This window comes from Colossoma macropomum, unplaced genomic scaffold, assembly GCF_904425465.1.
Source record: "Colossoma macropomum unplaced genomic scaffold, Colossoma_macropomum, whole genome shotgun sequence".
Lineage (NCBI taxonomy): Eukaryota > Metazoa > Chordata > Actinopteri > Characiformes > Serrasalmidae > Colossoma > Colossoma macropomum.
Window position 1 is genome coordinate 15108 of NW_023494844.1, and position 22468 is coordinate 37575.

The following is a 22468-nucleotide window of genomic DNA, read 5'->3' on the forward strand; positions in this document are numbered from 1 at the left end:
AATGACCACATTTACGACAGTAGTGACATTCAGATAACTTATAATTCCTGTTGGAAGTAAAGTTCTGCCTGGAGTCTGGGTTAGAGTTATTCTCTGTGAGTACATGTATAGATGCAGAAACACTACAGAACTCAAAATCGCAGTCTAGGTGATCAAGCTCATCTTTAAGGTTCCCCCATTTAGTTTTACGCCAGTTTGGAGCAGCAGTCACTACTGCTTGCCTAAGGTCTGATTGTAGTGACTCAACAAGTTGTCCAAAATGTGGACCATCATTTGTGCATTCAGTGTTATCACCATTATATTTATCAATACCAGAGTGAGACAGAAAGGCTCTTTGAAAACACCTGCATTTTCTGCCTTTTTCTGCCTGCATTTGGTTTGCAGTATTTGCCCCAATATTTTCTTTTGCATGAGATCAATGAAGTTGAGCCGGATTTCTCTAGGAGGTTTAAATTGGTGGCTGCAACTAAAGGAACATGACTAAATTCTACTCTGGTTTTCTTCAACTTCACCTCCCTTATTAAGGACCTCAAAAGATCTAATAGTGACTGCTCTCATCTGAGCTGCCTTATCGCTAGTAGGTACAGAATCCTCATCGGAGGAGGAGGTTTATGATCCATCTGAATGGATTGCATCCAATTCTAGATACAGCCTAGCCAACAGTGGAGGATCTTCATCCTCTGTGTAGCATGGCTGACCCGGTGGAGGGGGTACAAGTGGAGGTCGACACTGACACTTTGACACTTTTAACTAAGATTGAGCTGACAAGGTTAGAGTGTTATCACCTTTCACCTTATGCCTTTCTGCAGAGGGCGGGTGACAAGTATTACTTTTCTACAACAAAAGGCCATTTGATAAAACTCTACAATAAACATGGCTAAGATCCTTAAGAAAATAACATATAAAGGAAAAAAAAACGTTGAGAATATTTTCTCTCACTGGGAATTAAAAACTTTATTTATAATCTACCTTTTTAACACAAGTTCACAAAGTGCTTTACAGGAACATTAAAAACAGAACACAAAGATTTATTAATAAAATACATTGTCTAAGTTGATTGAACTACTGCATGTTTTGTTAAATGAAAAGCAGCTCTGATATCTTCATTATTTCATATGTACAGAAAAACCCAAACCGACTGTGAGGGTGGATCCTCAGAGCTCTGTCTACACTGGAGACACAGTTACTCTGATCTGTGAGGTGGAGTCTACTGGATGGGAGTTTCTCTGGTACAAAAACTCTCAGCTATTACAGCCTCAGAATCCTGCAGATAAAAACACCAACACAATCAGTGTAACAGTGTCTGATGCAGGAACAGCAGAGTTTAGATGTAGAGCACACAGAGGAGACTACAGCACACAGGACAGTGATCCAGTCAAGATTACAGTTAGAGGTACGTCTGTTTTCTGTTTTCTTGTTATTACAGATTTGACTTTAGATTGAATGGGGTGGTGGTTGATGTGGCAATTCCCCAAATTATTTGAAATTTTTATTATTCTATAATTATTTTCCGAACTCACATGCATCTTCTGATTGGATATTTAAGTGCCAAAAGTTTCTAAATTATGTGTCATGTTTGTACAGAGAGACCAAAAGCTACAGTGAAAATACAACCAGCTGATCATGTGTTCATTGGAGAGACAGTCACTCTCACATGTGATATAGACAGTGGAGGTTACTGGTGGTACCATTGGTATAAAGGTGAAAACGTTTTCAGTTATTCTCAAAGGAGGAAGAAATACACTATTTCTAAAGTTGCTCAGTCTCATAGTGGAGTTTATACCTGTGAAGGAACACAGTCAGCAAACCCGCGTTACTCACAGACCAGTGATGCTGTTACACTGACTGTATCAGGTGAGTAACATCTCAGTCACAAACTGTTTCTGCCGTTATTGCTTTGAAATACTAAAGTGTGTTTTAATGCTCCACTTCTGAATATCCACACTGTCATATATATAGGAAGCAGTGAAGGTCTTTAAACTTTTAAAACACACAATATTTTACAAGTCCTGATGGCAACAGTGCATCATTCCATAAACACTGAGCACATAAGCTAAAGACATTTATGACAGTGTGAAGATTTTAACACAAATCCTAAACTGAATTCTCACTGTAGATTGTTTCCAGCATCAGAAAGGACGAATACATAGTTATGATGAAAGTATGGGGGGTAATGGGGTGTAAGATTAGTACCAAATGAGAGCTTTGTATGTAAGACCAAAAGGAACTGCATTGTGAGTGACAGTAATGTATGAAGCCTTTGTTTCTTTGTAAAAAGTGAAGATGAGAGTAGTTTTTGTAAGGGATCAGCTCGAGCTGCCACCTGCCAGCAGAGAACGATGGCAGTGATGTGCCGTCAATTTGGACGACTTCAGTTCCCAAAAGCCCATGGGCTGATTAGCCCAACCAGGCACACCTGTGATGCTGCACTTAAGCCCATAGCATACGGCACTGCGGCATCGCACCTTTGTAGAGGTATGACCAGCATGGTATTCTTCACAAAATAACAGAAAACAAAGAGAAAAAGAAAAGAGAGTTGTGAAAGAAAAGAAAAGAGACAAGCAGCTCCAAAACAAAGAGAAAAAGAAAAAATACAATCAGCTCCAAATCAAAGAGAAAAAGAAAAGAGGGCTTAAAAAATTCCAGATTTGAAAAGAAACTCTTACTCCAAACAGCAAAAAAGAGAAAAGGAGAACAAAGATACTCAAAGCTGATCTTCCTCTGATAATTAAAGAGGAATTGTTGTTGTTTCCTGATTATTATTTGCTGAATTTTTGAAGAGCTCCTTTTGTTTGAGTACGCCATTTCCGAGTCTCCTTAATTTGCCACCCCCCAAATCTCGGGGGTGGATGTAAATCCACAAACCACCCGCGCCTCCCAGTGGGGCAGAGTGGAAATGCTTCGTGTTGGGGCAAATTTTCAGTGTCACACACAGGTTGACCAGCCTTGTGTGGGCAGAGGCAGAACAATAGATAAGTGTAGAGGAATAACGCAAAATAATCAATATCCAAAATAAAATTATAATCACTAAATAACGAGCATATAACAATAATATCTAACAGCAAAATATGAAAAATGAATGCACTAATACTTAATAGAAGTTCTAAACGTGTTCTAAATAGAAGCAAGCAATGCATGAACAAAATGTGAATTTCCTTCTTGTGTGCTAGAAACAGTGGAGCCTTTAGACAGTTAAGGCCTGTTTACACTTTGCATTAATATGTGCTTGTGATGATCGGATCATGTTCGGATTTCAAAAGCCAGGTGTAAAACTGTCAAGGATGCACTGTAAGCAGATTAAGATCAGATCACTCAAACAACATTTAAAGGAAACACATTTGGAATGTGTTTTCTTTTTCCATATACAATGACATGAGCAGAAATGTATCTGCTGAGTGCTGACTGGCAGATGAGAGAATAAACAGTGAAACACAAGATGGAGGACACGCAAACAACATGTGCTTTTTATGAGGGAAAAGTACAATCAGATCTCATCTGGTCAAAATGGAGATGCATTTTAGTAAAAAGTGTGAATAGAATCTGGGCAAAGTTTATCCAGGTACAATCTGGACATGAAACACACATTAATGCAAGATGTAAACAAGCTCTTACGTGGCCACAGCTCATAAGAAAGGTGAATACACAACAGTAAAGATGACTAAAGGCATGTGGCAGTCATTTTCAGTACTGAATTCTTGTGGGAGCAGGACAAAGAATTCCAGTACCACAAAGATCTCTACTGTGATGTAAAGCAATCGACTGAGTGGAAGTGTATCATATAGAAAAACCCACAAAGAACCTCAGATCACTTCACACACAAACACGCCAAAAATATCAAAGTGACTGACTTTAATAAAGAATGGATGAAGAGCAGACAGAGTAAAACTCTACACTGAATAATCCAAGAATGACTGAAGAGTGACTGAAGAAAGCTGCTGTTATATATATTATAAAATTATATATTGTTACATAATGCACAGGTCTATACTTGTAATAACAAGAATCTGTGTACATGATGTGTCTATGAAGAGAGCCTGATTGGTCATGCGATGTGGACCTAATATTTTACAAATGTACATCTTAGTGTGAGCTGCATCAACAAGGATTAAATTAAACTGTTTAGAGCTTATCTAGAATTTGTTGATCTAGATTTTATTTTTTTTAGTTGTGTTGCACTACTTAATTTTAACCATAGATTAATCTGTGATTAAAGTCTTAATCATTAATTAAAACCTTGACCTGCCATTTATTCTGATTGTCTGCTATGATGGATTCAGCAGTATAAATAAACAGCAACAACATTTCTCTCCACACTGATCATTACTAATCATTATTTCTACTTATTTCTTCCCTTCTGAGTGAAAACTAGCATAGAGCTACATTAAAACCAGCTCTCACAATCAGAGAGGAAATGTAGGCATTTAATAAACAGTCCATTATTAGACCCACAGCCTCAGTGTCAGGAGGAGCCGTTTAGTCAGACCTGCTGAGAAGACTGTCTCAATTATAACATTACAGAAATCCTGTTAGTAATATAAAGCTTAACACTGAATATTATTAGAGCAGCCTGTTAGCTCTCTGCCAAGCTGTTCATTCTAGATCAGCTAGTTCAACTATCTTACCTGGAGCATATTCAGTTTGTCTTCAGCTGTCCTATTATGTATACGCAAATTGTAACTGTAGATACATGTGAGATCTTGCTGGTGTGTTTTTTTTTACTATATTTCAGTGACACACAAAAACTATTTGAGTGCTATTAGCTCCCCTTCTTGTGGGAAAAAAAAATCTTCAGCCTAATAAGCATCAACGAGTGAGTGTGAGTTACTTACAAGCCAGTTCCTGGAGGTGCTTCTCATCTAAGAAAACAAAAACTTCCTTATGTCACCAGTGCGTAAGAGCGATATAGTTTTACCTATATATAGAGAGAGAGTTTAAATTTAATCCCTACATGAAATTTAAATCAGAGTTTAAAATAATAGACCAACAAAATAAAATGTAAACTGATTATTTACAACCAGGTTTAAAGTTTGGTGCAACTGAAATAACAGAAACTGGTAACACTTTACAATAAGCGTCCATGAAATAGCATTAATTAATGCATTATTTCATGTGTGAGTAATCATTAATTCATGCATGTAATACGTCATCATGAATATTCATAAAGTAACCATGTCCCACTGATGCTTTAATACAGGAGCAATATATTAAGTCATGTAGTAATTAAGTTACCAATATCATCAGTTAAAATCAGTTATTCATAATGTTCATCCGGGTCTTCATGATAATCAGATAGTCTTTCTACAATCTAAATTGTAGAAAGACTGAATGGTGAGTCACCACCTCATAGAACAGGAGTGTTAAGTTTTATTCAGCTTTACTAAAGCATTACTTCTTCATGGGTTCATGATGTTTGTGGAAAGTAAAGTGGTGAAATATTCTTTCTTTATTACTGTTGTGTTAATGATGGAATAATTGCTGAAAGCCATTAATTAAGCAATCTTTTTTATTTTGAATGTGAAGTGTCTTTATACAGTCTTGTAAATGCCAGCTTTTCAGAATAAATAGACATACTGCTTAGTAAACACACAACAGCAAAGTTGCAAATATGCAAGTTAGAACACAGACATTTATGATACAACAGAAATGAGCAGTGCCTCAAAAAATGTGCCTTATGCTCAGTTTGATTAAACCAATATTTGAGATTTTTGAATGGTTTAACTTGATCCATTCAGGCTGGTTTCTTAGCAGCAAATAAACACTGAGAGAAAGCTTTGTAATGTAATTAAAAACAAACAGACAAACAAATAAAAATAGGAAATTTAAGCTCGGCTTAACAGACACAAAACCAGATGGTTTATTTGTTTTTCTCCTAGTTCCACTGACGGACAGAGAAAGACCAGATGTTCTGACTAAACAGAAATACTGTTTTTATTTAATTAAACATAATTCCTTGGTTGTTAAAACATGAGAGAACTGTATATGATTATCATAAGAGACTGTCACAAAGGCCTTTAACTCTACACATTTAAGTAACATTTAACATTTTCAGTCATCTTAAAAAAAACCAAGATCCATAATTAGTTTTTATTATTATTATTATTAATATTAATTATTAATTATTAATATTATTATTTAAGAAATAAATCTCCAAACAATTTAAAACAAACTTCAGCTGAATAAACAATCGAAATTAAACTCAATAACACTGCTGGAAATAAAGGTTCTTTGCAGGTACATTTTTTTGTTAATCAAGGTGCAAACACTGTAAATGTGCCTTCAATGGTACAATAGTGGTTTTAAGGTCCAGTTGTGCACCTTAGATAAGTTTTCTAAGGTGAAAAGTACAACCTCATTTCCCAAAAAGTTGGGACACTGTGCAAAGTGTAAATGAAAACAAAGTGCAATGATGTGCAAATCATTAAAACTCTTTATTTCATTGGAAATAGTACAAAGACAATGAAATATTATTGTTTTCTGAAAAATATTTGCCCATCACTGTTGGAAATTCTTTTTGGAAATCATGGACACTGTGTCCTCCAGGCTAAAGACCACTGAGCTTGTTATCAGCATGCAGAAATGCCAGCAGCTGTGATGGTATAGGGGTACATTAGTGCACATGGCGTGGGTGACTGGCACATCTGTGAAGGCACCATTAATACTGAATGATATATACATGTTTTGGCAACATATATGTTGCCATCCAGACGTCTTTTTCAGGAAAGGCCTTGATTATTTCAGCAAGTGTAAAACCACATTCTGCACATATTACAACAGCATGTCTCTACAGTAAAAGAGTCCAGGTGCTAAACTGACCTGCCTGCAGATCAGAACTGTCACCACTGAAAACATTTGACACATTATGAAATTAAAAAAATATGACAAAGGAGACCCCGAACTGTTGAGCAGCTGGAATCCTATGTCAAGTAAGAATGGGAAAACATTTCACTTTAAAAGCTACAGCAGTGTCTCATCAGTTCCCAAATGCTTACAGAGTGTTGTTAAAAGAATAGGTGATGCAGCAGAGTGGTGAACATGTGCCCGTCCTAACTTTTTTGAAATTCAACTTCAAATTCAGAATGGGCATATATTTTTCAAAACAATATAGTTCCTCAGTTTTTGCATTTGATATATTGTCTTTGTACTATTTTCAAATAAATATAGTGTTTAAATGATGTGCACATCATTGCGTTCTTTTTTATTTACATTTTGCACAGCGGGGTTGTACATATTTGCACCTTTTTATAACCTAATGTTTTAAAACAGAGCAATAAAATAAAAAGCCTAGAGACGACACGGGGTGTGTGTAGCCAGTACAATTTAGAAAAACATAATTTCAGTGGATTAGGGAACAATTATGTTCCCTTACTAAAGGTACTGAGATGTACTCTTGACGGTACCACCCCAGTGACAAGAGGGGGACAGTTTTGTGCCTGTATTTCTCAGAGTGTACATATCAACTTTTATTCACACTGACTGAACTATCTGGATTGCTCTTTGCAAACACAACTTTACCAAGTAACTGTATGCTCCAGGACTGAGTCTGGCAGCTGTGAAGCACATCATAAACAAATATACAGAACACTTTATGTTAAAATATGAATAAAATCAGTCAAGTGCAGAGACTCCACCATTTATCTGAGCTGCTCTGATGCTTTATTGCAACATTAGTTGCCTGTAATTTACTTTTACCAGTCATGTGGAATATAATGCTGGGTAACATTAGTAGACAGCAGTGATACTACTGACAGCTCACGGTAAAGATTTAGTTAACCTAGTTTAGTTAAAATAATAAAAAATAGAATATTTTATAGCAGTCAAAACTGTCTGACTGATCAATGAATATAAACAAAGATTGTTAAATTATAATCTACACTTACACTTACCTCGTGGTTCCTGTGAGTTGGAGGAGGGAGTGTGTCGAACAAAGTGACACACTGGACTTGGACGTCCAGCTTCGCCCTCCAGCAGTCTATAGTAAGAATCCTCTTGACACTGCAGCCCCAGGCTAACCTGTTAATTGCTAGCTATTGACATAACCAGAGAATGTGTAGAGAGGTGAATCACCACTGTGTAATGTTATCCAGGTCTGTCAAACGTTAGAGGGCGCTCCCAAGTGCGTTCAAAATACACAAGTTAATATGGAGCATTGGAGCAAAATCACAGTATGTAAATGCTACATTTTATATTAAACATTTTAATATAAAAGAGTACATTCATTTAATGAAAACAGCACAGCGCTGAACTTTTAACACTGCTGTTATAGTTTACATGGTTTTGAACTAGAAACTAGTAGAAATTGATTTAGCTAAAAATGTTGCTGACATTGACTGTGCTAGATTGATTACAGCTGTGTAAACAGCTTTTTATGATATTGCTCTTAAAATAATTTACTAAACTACTGTACAAAGGATAATGAAAGGAAAAATGAGATATAAAAAGTGACATTTTATCTAATATTCTAATGTCTAATATTTGTAATATTTGCCTAATAGTGGGCCACCAAAAAGCCAGTGGGCCACCAGCTTTGCCATTAGCTGACCAAGCATTAATGAGACATGGTTACTTTATGAATATTCATGATCACTCATGATGTATTACATGTATAAATGAATAAATTACTCACACGTGAAATAATGCATTCATTGTTATTTCATGTATCCTTATTGTACAGTGTTACCAATAAACCTTGATTTAATCTAAGCTTAAGTTTAATCTGTGTGTATCCAACCATGGAAATAATAACTCTATTTATAATACACCTTTGTAACACAAGTTCATAAAGGGCTTTATAGGGAGATTAAAATGAAAATAGAAAAATTTATTAATGAAATACAGTATATAAGATGATTGAACTACTGCTTGTGTTGTAAAATGAAGAGCAGCTCTGAGAGCTTCATTATTTCATATCAACAGAAAAACCCAAACCGACTGTGAGGGTGGATCCTCAGAGCTCTGTCTACACTGGAGCCACAGTTACTCTGATCTGTGAGGTGGAGTCTACTGGATGGGAGTTTCTCTGGTATAAAAACTCTCAGCCATTACGGCCTCAGAATCCTGCAGATAAAGACACCAACACAATCAGAGTAACAGTGTCTGATGAAGGAACAGCAGAGTTTAGATGTAGAGCGCGCAGAGGAAACTACCAATACTACGACGACTACTACAAGAAGTACGTCTACGGCTATCACACAAAGTTCAGTGGTCCAGCCATCATTACAATTGGAGGTATGTCTTTTTTCTGTTTTCTTATCACTACTGTTTTGACTTTAGAATGAATTGAAGGAGGACAGCATTTGTGGTAATCACTCAATATTCTATATTAATAATATTCTAAACTTGCATTTTTGACAATGTTTTTTTTTAAGTCTCAAACATTTCTAAAGTATTTGTTAGAAACTGTTAGCAATTATTTGTCATGTTTGTACAGAGAGACCAAAAGCTACAGTGAAGATAGAACCAGCTGATCATGTGTTCATCGGAGAGACAGTCACTCTCACATGTGATATAGAAAGTGGAGGTGGCTGGCAGTATGAGTGGTTTAAGAATAATACACCTATCAAAGCTGCTCCAGGAACAAATAAATACAATATTTCTAGTGTTGCTCAGTCTCATAATGGAGTTTATACCTGTAATGGAACACAGTCAACAGACCCGCGTTACTCACAGACCAGTGATGCTGTTACACTGACTGTATCAGGTGAGTGTGGCATCTATTTCACTTTATTTGTACCATCTGGTTATAATGGGTCTAAATACAGAAATTGGAGAATTCCAACTTTAACTGACCATTTGCAAGATTGTGATTAATACACCTCTCAGAAAATTGCAGTCCTCACTAAACCTTCCTTCTCCATCAAGCAAAGGGAAAAACTGATAAAACTCCTTAAAAGAAACCTGCAATGAAAACAGTTCTGACAATAAATTAGTCACAATTGTTAGGATAAGAAATGCTATCCTGATTATCTGGAGGATGGTGCTTTTTTCATTCCTGAAGCTGAAAAAGTTTTGTATTAAACTGTGTGGAAATTCACACTCAGCTCAGTGTCAAAACTACTGACAGGCTTATCCTGGCTCTAAGTAAACTATGCTTAATCTGGGTTACTGTATTTCCTAAAAATACATGTAATGTGATATCTAATGATAAATGACATTATAGAAAAATGTTCAAATATTAAGCTAAATAGTTTTTTCTTAACTTAGCTGCTGAAACTTAGCTTGACAAATCAATCAGATTAAACAGGACTCACATTTGTAATTAAAACTCTGGCCCTTATTCATTAAAGTTGTGTAAAAAGTGTGCAGATGTGACCGATGTATGAACTACTCTGAGTCTGATTCATGAAATCTTGTGTCTAGTGTCAGCATACCAGTACCTTCATTACATGAAGTTCATGCAGTTGTTTTGGTAGGACGCCAATAAAAAAAACAGCATTCAGTGTCTCATGAGCCAATGGCTATTTTTGTAGGTGGAGTTTGAGGTTGAGTAGTCAGTGCACTGCTCCCCCTACTGACCAAACTTTACAGTGTTAAAATTACAACGACTGGAAAGAATAAAACGGTCTCTTTTAAAGCTAGAATACCGATTGTGTTGTGTGATTATTTTACTAAAATAAATTATTTAAATGCTGTACTATTGCTTCTGTTATAATTGTTTGGTTGGAGTCAGTAGTATAAAACAAAAGCACAGTGTAATTTGTCTTAAATGGAGCATGTAATAATGGCAGTATTTGATAACACCAATATGCATGTAAAATAAATACATCCACTTCTGTCCTGGGTTGCCATGTGCAAAAGTTTTTTAGTATTATTGTTATTTTCTATTTTTATTCTTGTTATTGATATTATAGATGATATTGCTAATAGTTCTGGTTAGTTAACCACAAATAAAGCATTTTCAGGTGGTTAAACTATTACACTCCAATTTACACAAACCCTACCATGACACGAGTTTGAACATACAGTACGCCAAAGATGACATTAATGACTAACAAAACTGTTGTTGAAATTTGTGCACGCTCATTTTACACTCAGATTTGACTGTACAGCTCTGATGAATAAGGGCCAGTGTGTGTAATGACAAATATTAATGTACTTGTATTTGTACCATTCTTTATGCTGTTTCATTAAAGAGTGCTGAAAGGCCTCATGCAAAAGACAACAAATCCTCCTTGACATCTGATGTTGCTCTAACTAGCTCCAGTGTAAGCTTTAGCATTAGCTCATCTCAAGGGGTAGCGCCCAGCTCTAAAACCTCCTCCATATTAGACATGAAAAACCTCCCGCTTTATCCTAGTGTTAAATGATTTCCCTGGTTTGATTCATGTAAACATAGTTTCCAGAAACTACATGCGTCACAGTAAACGTCTTATTAAATGCCCGTCACTGTCCCTTTATATTAACAGGACACAGACGGTTAGACTTGGTTAAAATGCTGAACAGTTGATGCTGTTTAAAAACAGAAATTACCCAACAGAATTGGTTCAAAACCAGCTGCCTCCAAATAAAATCTTTATCAGTAAAATATAAAGCTTACAGAGCTGTTTCTGAATGAAAATGGTCTGTTTCAGGGAGGTTTGGGCTCTCTGTTGTTCAGCATTGTGATTTAATCCACAAGTTTCACATCAGTGTGATTAGGTGCATCAACAGATTATTTGTTGAGGTTATGACATTTCCTGCACTCACACTGCACTGCTCATATTTACAATCAAAGTCAACCAGTCAGCTGATACATCTAGCATGCATGCAAACTGCACACAAGGATAGGGACAGATAATGAATACAGAGACAATGTATGATTTAAAAGCTTCATGCACAGCATATACATATAAAGATGTATGAGTGACGTACAGTCTAAGTCAGTAACTATAATGTGATTGTAAGGATTTAAACTGCAGTGTGTTACACTACTTTGTTACAGGAAAAAGCAATCACATTACTGTCCTGTAACACTGGCTGTGGATTCCAGCAGGTGGCCTGTACTGAAAGTTTGATGGATATAGTAATAATAACTGAGGGGGGTGGGAATTTCTCAGAATTTTGCAAACAGTCAGTTCTCTTTCTCATCTGGGACAATATGAAATTATGTAGTAATTCAATATTAGGGAAGACATTTTTAAGCTTTCATACATTTTCATCAAGTTTTTACAGTTTGAGATTATTTCAAGTAACTGAGATTTCTTTATCAAATCAAATCAAATCAAATCAGATTTATTGTCACATCACAAGAGTACAGGGACACAGGTGAGTGAAAAACTTGAGTGCGAGTTCCACAAATTATGCAGAGAACAGTATTTACAACATAGATAAACAAAACTATAGATAGGATAGAAGAATAGATAAAACCAATTTAACTAAAATATATACATATAATCTTACACAATAACTTAAAAATAATAATATTGCACCGAGACATATAATATTGCACTGGGAATGTAGGGTGGGTGTAATCAACTATATACTATATATAGTAATGGATATTACAATGCTATGTAGATGTGCAAATAATCACACTAGGTGTGGAGGTAGAAGATGGTACAGTAGGTGGCAGAGTATTTAGTAAAGTGCAAGGTACAGGAAGTTAAGTGGAAGCGCAGGGGGGAGAGTATTGTCTTTGGATAGGTATTCAAAGTCCAGCTATGCAAGTAAAGTGCGGGAGTACAGTGGGTGCACGTACGTGTAATGGGAAGGGTTGGGCTGGGCAGAGCAGTGATTACTGGCTGTTCAATAGCCTGGTTGCATGGGGGAAGAAGCTGTCTTTGAGCCGACTGGTTCTGGCTTTTAAGCTTCTGAGCCTCCTACCACTCGGCAGCTGAGAGAACAGACAGTGACTAGGAGACGCAGCAGTTGCATTTGCAGTAAATGATATCTCATAATGAGCCTATGTTTTTTTTTTAATTTCTGGGGCTTTTGTAGAACTTTCCTTTTGGTCTGCTGTACTCTGATTCCTTATACCAATGGCTAAAACAAGGGTGTGAAGGTGTAGTGTGTTAGTGAGCTAAATGTGAAATTAAGATTTCAGTCTTGTAGGAGAGGTTACACGCACATGTAGGTCAGTGTGAGTTTAGCTGAATGTTTAGCTGGGGCCACTGTCATCACAGTATATAGTGGATCCCTCTGTTGAAGGTGAGTAATTACTGTGGTAAAGACTCTGAGATCATTGTATGAACTCTTCATGGTCTGAACTGTGTGCTTCATCTCCAACAGCAGAAAAACCTAAACCTGAACTCACATCAAGCCATAAAGGAGCTGCACTGATAGGAAATCCAGTGGTTCTGTACTGTAGGCTGGATCAGTCTGCTGGATGGAAGTTTTACTGGTTCAAACACTCACAGAACCCTGAGAATGAGATCAAGACTGAAACACACTCCTACACCATCAGCTCAGTTAGTGTCTCTGATGGAGGACAGTACTGGTGCAGAGCTGGGAGAGGAGACCCAGTCTACTACACTCACTACAGTGATGCTCTCTGGATGAACACGACTGGTGAGTAAAACAGCACACATTCACTTGAAACTTTGCCTCGACACATCCTATTCATTTCATTGGAGAGCTCTGCTGCACTCCGTGGTGTATAATGGTTTGCAATGTGGCAAAATCTGCCTCGCCACAAAACATTAAGCAGATTTCAACTTCATGCAAATTAATACAGCTGCCGCATTGCGTTTAACCAATCAGGCAAGAAAGACCCTTTAGACTCCCCCTCAAATCAAGCCCTGACTCATAACCAAGGTGTTTCCACCTTGCCATACAAAAGACTTTATTTACCATATAGTGAAAAAGACCATTTCACTAATTCACTGCACCATTTTTGGTGTTTTGAATTTTAAATAGTTTTTAGCATCTTTCTTCTAACAGTGCACTATGGATGGCTTGTGAAGAAATATATACACATGTTTGAATATATACACTGACCAGCCACTTACATTTACATTTACATTTACAGCATTTAGCAGACGCTCTTATCCAGAGCGACTTACAAAAAGTGCTTTGTCTATCCAGAGAAAGTATCTTTGCTAGTTACCAATAGGTTAGAGAGAAAGCCAGTCCTGAGCTCAGATACTGCTAGAAACAAAAAGTCATTATTGACACCTAGAGAAAAAGGAACAGAGTTAAACACAGAGCAGTGCAATACAATACAGTACATAAGTGCAGTACAATACATTACAATCAATACTTAATTCAATGCTCATTTAAGTGCTGTATAAAGAGATGTGTCTTCAGTCTGCGCTTGAAGACAGCGAGAGACTCTGCTGTACGGACAGCCAGTGGGAGTTTGTTCCACCACCTGGGTGCCAGCACAGAGAACAGTCTTGATGCTTGCCTTCCACGCGCCTTGAAGGATGGTCGGGTCAAGTCGAGCTGTACTCTTGGTACAGTTCGAAGTACACTTCATTAAACCCACCTCTTTGTTTCTACTGTCTTTCCCCTTTTTATTAGCTTCACTGACCATAGGTGCACTCTCTGCTCCTACAATTACAGACTGCAGTCCATCTGTTTTTCTGTGTACTTTGTTAGCCCCCCTTTTGCCCTGTTCTTCAATGGTCAAGATCCCCACAGGACCACCACAGAGCAGGTATTATGTGGGTGGTGGATCATCCTCAGCACTGCAGTGACACTGACGTGGTGGTTGTGTGTTAGTGTGTGTTGCACTAGTATAAGTGGATCAGACACAGCAGTGCTGGTGCAGTTTTTAAACACTGTGTCCACTCACTGTCCACTGTATTAGACACTCCTACATTGTTGGTCTACACTGTAGATGTACAGTTTGTAGCTGTGCTGTATCCTCTAGTCCAGGGGTCTTTAATTAAAATTAAAAGGTCCAGTTAGAGAAAATTTTCTCAAGCAAAGGTCCGGAACATCATAGTGTCTAACTTGCATCATGATTCAGTGCCATATACTGTTTACTGAAGTAGCCTAGTAGGTATATCAACATTTTATGTAGTCAACAACTGAATGTCAAATCAAATAAAGTACAATTCAGTCATATTTCAACAACATTTATTGTCAGTTTTGGAGCACGCCATGTGAAATAACCTCCCTCTGACTCACTTTCTTCTCTGACTGCTGTTTCTCACCTCGTCCCCCTGTGTGTGCGTCATTCATTCGAGTCTCAGTGCTCATCGTAATGCACAGATCTGATTGGCTGAGTAGCGTCACGCGTGATATTTGCGACACAAGTGATTGGTCTGTGAGTTTCCCGGGCTACAAGTACTGTAAAGGCTAGAAAAGCTACGCGGATTAAAATAGGACCACCCCATCGAAATTAAATAGTTCTCCATAGTTTATCGGTTATAGGTCCAGGTCCACATAGGACAGCGTCAGGGTCTGGACTCGGACCGCGGTCCGCCTATTAGTGACCTCTGCTCTAGTCCTTCATTAGGTCACAGGATGCTGATGGTTGGATATTTTTGTTTGGTGGACTATTCTCAGTCCAACAGTGAGGTTTAAAGGATGTGGTTTTAATGAAGTGGCTGGTCTGTGTGTGTACCGTGTTAAAGAAAAAAAAAAAAACTATTTTAATTTGAATGAAATGTTACTTTGTGTAGCATTGCTTATGCCGGTCTTAAGCAGTATACTACAGAACAGTGTGTTTTCTCTGTATTTTTCAGGTGTGTCTCCTCCAGTTTCTCTGATGGTCAGTCCCAGCAGAACTCAACACTTTATTAATGACTCTCTCTCACTGAGCTGTGAGGGACAGAGTGACTCTACTGGATGGAGAGTGAGACGATTCACACACAGTGAGAAGGTGTCAGATTGTTCATCAGGCTGGGGATCAGTTACAGGATCTACATGCAGCATCAGCTCCCTCTACACATCCCACACTGGAGTGTACTGGTGTGAGTCTGAATCTGGAGAGAACAGCAATTCTGTCAACATTAAAGTGCACTGTGAGTCTATATTGTTCTACTCCTGGACTGAGTTGCACCAATTTTGCATAAGTTTATACTTACATTTATGAGTAAAGTCTTTACTAGGTCCTTAGTTCGTTTCAGACTATTCTTTTCGATTACTAAACTCGGCTGCACCACCAATCAGTAAGTCATGTCTTAACTAGTAACAACCACCTAATGCATACAAGGTGCCAAAATGCTTACCTGGAGTATATTCAGTCTGTCTTCAGCTGTTTCTGTCATATACATACAATTTTTAACTGCAAATGTACATGAGATCCTGTGTGGAGGGTTTTTTTCTCCTATATTGGGCAAATGTGTGGGATACAGTTTTATGGGATACAGAGCGAGGGAACTTAAATTTGATCTCTGAACAAAGTTTAAAATAATGGAATATGTTTACTGTAAAACTATTCCAGGATTAAATTAAAGGTTTAAGTCTAACTCTGATTATTTTCAACCAGGTTCAAATTTTGGTGCTTTAATCCAGGTTTAAGCTTAATCTTTGCTGGTGCAACTTACCCTGGGAATAGTAAATTCTGATTAAAATACATCTGTTTAACACAAGTTCTCAAGTTTACATGGAGATTAAAAACAGAATAAAAAAAGACTTATTAATAAAATACAGTTGTAGCACAGCCTGTGCTACCTTGGGAGGAGGAAGGGCACAGGAGGCAGAAGAGAGTGTTGCAGCAAGCATTTTCTTTTATTTTCACACAAAACAAGAACAAAAACCTCACAAAATCAAAACTAAAGCTGGCCACTTCTCAGTGGCTTTAAGTTAAGTTTATGTTCTTTAAATGCTAATGACCCCCACAGAACCACCATAGAGCAGTATTATGTGGGTGGTGGATCATTCTTAGCACTGCAGTGACACTGATGTGGTGTTAGTGTGTTAGTGTGTGTTGTGTTGGTACAATCAGATACAGCAGTGCTGCTGGAGTTTTTAAACACTGTGTCCACTCACTGTCCATTCTATTAGACACTCCTACCTTGTTGGTCCACCTTGTAGATGTAAAGTCAGAGACAGTAGCTCATCTTTATCTGTACAGTTTGTGTTGTTCATCTTCTAGTCCTTCATCAGTGGTCACACGGTGCTGCCCACAGGACAATGATGGCTGGATATTTTTGGTTGGTGGACTATTCTCAGTCCAGCAGTGACACTGAGATGTTTAAAGAATGTGGTTTGAATGAAGTTGCTCATCAGTGTTTGTGTGTACCGTGTTAAAAAACCTATTCTAATATGAGTTAAAGGTTATTTTATGTAGCATTGCTTATGCCAGTCTTAAGCAGCATACTACAGAACACTGTGTGTCCTCTCTGTATTTTTCAGGCGAGACTCCTCCAGTCTCTCTGAGGGTCAGTCCCAGCAGAACTCAACACTTTATTACTGACTCTCTCTCACTGAGCTGTGAGGGACAGAGTGACTCTACTGGATGGAGAGTGAGACGATACACACACAGTGAGAAGGTGTCAGATTGTTCATCAGGCTGGGGATCAGTTACAGGATCTACATGCAGCATCAGCTCCCTCAACACATCCCACACTGGAGTGTACTGGTGTGAGTCTGAATCTGGAGAGAGCAGCAATCCTGTCAACATCACAGTGCACAGTGAGTCTATATTATTCTAGTCCTGGATTGCATGAGTTTGTACCTACATTTCTGTCCTTTTACTAAATTCGGTTGCACCACCAATCAGTAAGTCATGTATTAACTAGTTACATCTAGCTAATGTGTACACGGTACCAAACGCTAAACACTGCTGACAACAAGCTCAGAACCAGTCAATAAACACACTGCCAAAGAAACAGATTATGCTGGCTTTTTTTTGCATTCCATAGAAAAGAATATGCACTGTAGAAGGGTCTGTGAATATGTTTTATGAACTTAAAAAATTGCATAAGTATAGCTAGATTATTTCTTTGTTATTTATTTCCTCTACACACCCGAATGTGCAGCTTTTCAAACAACAGTTTTTGTCAAACTGACAGAACAGCAGCATCAATCTAGCAGTATTGCTATTAGCATTTGCCAAGTGACAGTCTGAGCTGTGGATGTTAGTTATGATCTCACTGAACTGGAGCTGTGGATGTTACTTATGGTCTCACTGAACTGGAGCTGTGGATGTTAGTTATGATCTCATTGAACTGGAGCTGTGGATGTTAGTTATGGCTTCACTGAACTGGAGCTGTGGATGTTAGTTGTGGTCTCACTGAACTGGAGCTGTGGATGTTAGTCATGGTCTCACTGAACTGGAGCTGTGGATGTTAGTTATGATCTCACTGAACTGGAGCTGTGGATGTTAGTTATGATCTCATTGAACTGGAGCTGTGGATGATAGATATGGACTGAACTGAAGTAATGGATGTTAACTATTATCTCACTAATCTTTACCATGACAACGAGCATCCCGTGACTCCAGTCAGAGTGATACACAGCATTATGTTACCTGAGTCTTCAGTTGGCGTGCTTTTGTTTTGAATTGCTTTAAAATTGTGGCAGACTCAGCAAAATTAACGTCACATAACATCACATGAAGACGTCATGTCCTGCAACATTCTGAGACACATGAACTGGATGCCAGTACCACCGCCGAGAACCGGAAACCTCTGGATGCAGTCTTCTAAAGATTGAAGCTTAAACTTAGTCTCCTCTGCAGACCAGTTTCTCGCTCCACTTTTGAAAATTACTTTTTTTCATGATACATGTTGTTGGGAGTGGACTTTACACCTATAAAAAATATCAAAGATATATTATGATTAATAGTACTTTTATTAGGAATAAAAATGGTTTCCATTAACATTTGCTGTTGTTCTTTTTAAAAACTCGCTATATCCTAAAATGTTGTTACAAATGGATACATAGCAGCTGTGAATTAAACTCTTCAGATATTTGTGTTCATATCCTGTTTTAAAGTAAGTACAGTAAGAGTGAGTTGTACCAACAAAGATTAAATTAAACAGAGTTTAGAGCTAATCTAATTTGTTAATCTAGATTTTATTTTAAATCAAGTTGTGAAATATTAAACATGGATTAACAAATCTGGATTAAAGTCTTAATCTGTGATTAATGCTGTGACCTGCCATTCATTCTGTTTGTCTGCCATGATGGATTCAGCAGTATAAATAAACAGCAACAACATTTGTCTCCACACTGATCATTACTTGTTTCTTCCCTTTTGAGTGAAAACCAGCATAGAACTACATTAAAACCAGCTCTCACAATCAGAGAGGGAATACAGAATACAGTTAATGCTCCAATATAACTCAAATCTAAAGAATAACTCAAAATATTATTAGAGCAGCCTGTTGGCCTGTTAGCTCTCTGCCAAGCTGTTCATCCCTGATCATCTAGTTTGGCTATCTTGAAGAATATTCAGTCTGTCTTCAGCTGTTTCCACCATATGCACACAATTTATATTGGCAAATGTACATGAGATCCTGTGTGGTGTCTATTTTTCTCCTATTTCAATTATACACTAAGGCTACTTGAGTGCTATTTGCCCCCCTTTTGGGCAAATGTGTGTGATACCGAGCAAGAGAACTTAAATTTGATCTCCAAACAACATTTATAATAATGAAACAGCAGATTTAACTTATTATCTTCAACTAGGTTCAAAGTTTGGTGCAACTGAAATCACAGATAAACCTTGATTTAATCCAAGCTTAAGCTTAATCTCTGTTGGTGTGTAGCAGGTGTAATAATTGACTTTAATTATTTCATTTACATATATTTATGTACATTTTTTTGTTATTAGTTTCACTTGAAATCCCTTCCCTAAGTTCTACCTTGCAAGTTCTTAACTGTTCTTCATGGCTTATGGGAGTACGTATGTGTTTTGTCCTTTCTCAGCACCCGTAGTTTTTCTCCCTTTGTCGTGTTGGCGCTGTTTTTTTTTTCAGTCTGCAGTGAACCTGACTGAGAGAGGTGCGTTTGTGAAGTGCTCTGTTCTAATAACTCATTGTAGTGTTTTAAGATGGAGTTTTTGCATTGTCTGAGAAGCTATTGACGCCAATTTATCATTCTGCTTTGCTCTAAATGATTTGTACACAGAAATACACACAGACTGAAGCTGATATCCGGTGTCCTGAGTTTTATTACAATCCCACACACAACGCAGATGACGGGGAAGTAGCAGAGGGGGTAACTCTGGCTACAGGTGCAACCCACCCTGGGAATAATAAACTTTGGTTATAGCGCAAAACCAAAACTCAAAGCTGGCAGCTGCCTAGATTTTTCAGTATTTTTTCTCTCTCTCTTGCGAGCTCCTCAGCTCACCAGTCCTTACTGCTGCTGCTCGTCCTTCTCCTCTTACTCTCTGTTGATATGGAACCTTTATGTTATGTGGAGGTTAAACTTGAAAAAAGGTTCTTCGTGCTCACACATCTCATTTACAAAACACTCTTTTAAAAAGCATCCTTTGAAATGTGCTCACTTTTGATCTCTAAGTCAAGAGACCAGGTCCAGTACACACTGAGTCTCCATAATTTATATTAGTAATATATGAAGGTAGAGGTTTTTGTAAATCCACTATGTTATACAAAAGATACAAAAGCAACATATTAACATTATGTATTATAATATATGATTATTACATTAATATAGCATTATTATTAGTGCTGTATGCTGTTTTGTTGTCTTATTGAAACCTTTCATTATTCATGTGAAATTTAGGAACAATCTGTATGCATCCTACTGTGAGGAATCTCAGAGGAATCCTAGAGTACTTTCTTATACTTAAAAACTATTTATGGGTATGTGTGTCTGTGTGTGTGTGTGTGTCTGTGTGTGTGTGTGTTTCAGGTGTGGCTAGTTCAGGAGCTTCATTCTCAGTGCTCTGTCTGCTCAGCTGTTTAATGGCAGCGTCTCCATATGTGCTGGTGACCATCGTGCTGGTGGTCAAATTCTACAGGGCTCAAGGTAAGAACTCTTTGACAGAGTCTGTCTGTAAATCACCTCTAAGCAATATTAGCCCTGATTATTTTTCACTCTCAGCAAAATTCCAATTACTATCACTCCAGTAGTCATTTTTACATTTTCATTTAAATGTAGTCATTTATTTTATGTTAGTTATTTTTGTATTTATTTGTTTATTTATTTTGCTTCATGCATACGGTCAGTCATCAAATTAGCATTACCTAATTGCATATACGGCATTCTACTAAGGGGCTTGCTAGGCCAGTTTTTTTTAGTATCATACTGTTATAGCAGGGTGCAACCTAGGGGAGGCACTGCTGCTGCTGTTTTGCTGCAGTGCTGCGCTACACATTTCAAGTTTCAATACTTTATTGCCACATTACCCGGTACCTGACTAAGAGTAATTTATACACTCATACACAAAACATACACAATGTCAATAAAATAACAAACATTGGCATTAAATAAACAAGGTTAATATTGTGGAGTTCAAAAGTAGCAGAAGGGTAGGTACTATTACTAAACTGAGATGTTCTAAATAAGATGCTTTGAAACCTTTTACCAGGAGGGAGCTGTTTAAAAATACACTGCACTGGGTGTGAGCTGTCTGCATAAGAGAGATGGAAGTTCTAAACCAGTGATTTTAGAGGCAGTACACACCACTTTCTCTAGTTACTCTCTCTCATACTCTATCATACTACCATACCAGACACACATGTAGAAGATCAACACACTTTCCACAATAGCTCTGTAAAAGTATCATAAAGTCTACCTACCAGAGATTTACTAACATAACAAAAAGTGGAAGCCCTGGCTCGGCCAATCGTATCAGACCTCATTAAGTTATAAGCCAATAATATTAGATCTAGGGGAGGGTCTCTGGTTTTACTTGCTCTGCAAAGTAACATACGTCAACAACTGCTGAAGTTGAAGGCAGAATTTTGGTTAAAAGCTCACTAAGATAAACATTAGAGCTTACTGGAAATCTAGAATGTACAGAGTGTTACAGTACATAGTTACAGAGTGAAGATACCCAGCTACAATATGGATTTGTGGCAAATTATGGTCAGTATAGTCGGCTATCAGATTTTTATTCATTAGTCAGCTGACAAGCCAACGAGTTTAAGATTTTGAAGATACTTTATCCCTGCTGAGAAGACTAAATTATAATGTTACACAAAACCTGTTGGTAATTTGAATAAAATATTTTACACACACAGGTGAGGAGAGGAAGAGAAAGAAGCTGAAGGAGACAGACGAAACTGAAGTAGCACATCAGATGGAGGTTATTGATTAAGAAGAAAGTGAGTGAGAGTTGTTTAAGCTTTCCATTAAAATTTATGTTATATTTAATTGAACTTAACTGAGAAAATATGATTGTCACTATGGCCATGAAATTCTGTCTAGTTTGTTAAACATGCCTAAAAAGCAAAATTACACTCTTTCTGATTGTAAACTGAGACTGAACTGATCTATAACCTGTGAGTTTAAATGATATATTTAGGACCTTGCAGCTTATCTAAGAGAGAGGAGAGAGCATTGCCTGACTTCATTATCTTTGCTTGATCTGTGCCTGTTCTAAGTAGATGGATATGGTTTTGTCATACTAGCTCAGAACTAATTTGACCAAATCAGCCATCTTTGATACATTTTCTGGCTC

General features: G+C 37.5%; 1 protein-coding gene across 1 annotated transcript in view; it reads left to right on the forward strand.

Moving 5' to 3' along the window:
- Nucleotides 1-22468, forward strand: part of LOC118800293 (carcinoembryonic antigen-related cell adhesion molecule 5-like) — a 35542-nt gene that overhangs the window by 8188 nt on the left and 4886 nt on the right. The window contains exons 3-9 of the mRNA XM_036560503.1: nt 1124-1393; nt 1585-1854; nt 8914-9225; nt 9509-9697; nt 13207-13482; nt 19817-19822; nt 20710-20811. Coding sequence (XP_036416396.1) covers nt 1124-1393; nt 1585-1854; nt 8914-9225; nt 9509-9697; nt 13207-13482; nt 19817-19822; nt 20710-20811 — 1425 coding nt within the window. The remainder of the gene's footprint in view (nt 1-1123; nt 1394-1584; nt 1855-8913; nt 9226-9508; nt 9698-13206; nt 13483-19816; nt 19823-20709; nt 20812-22468) is intronic.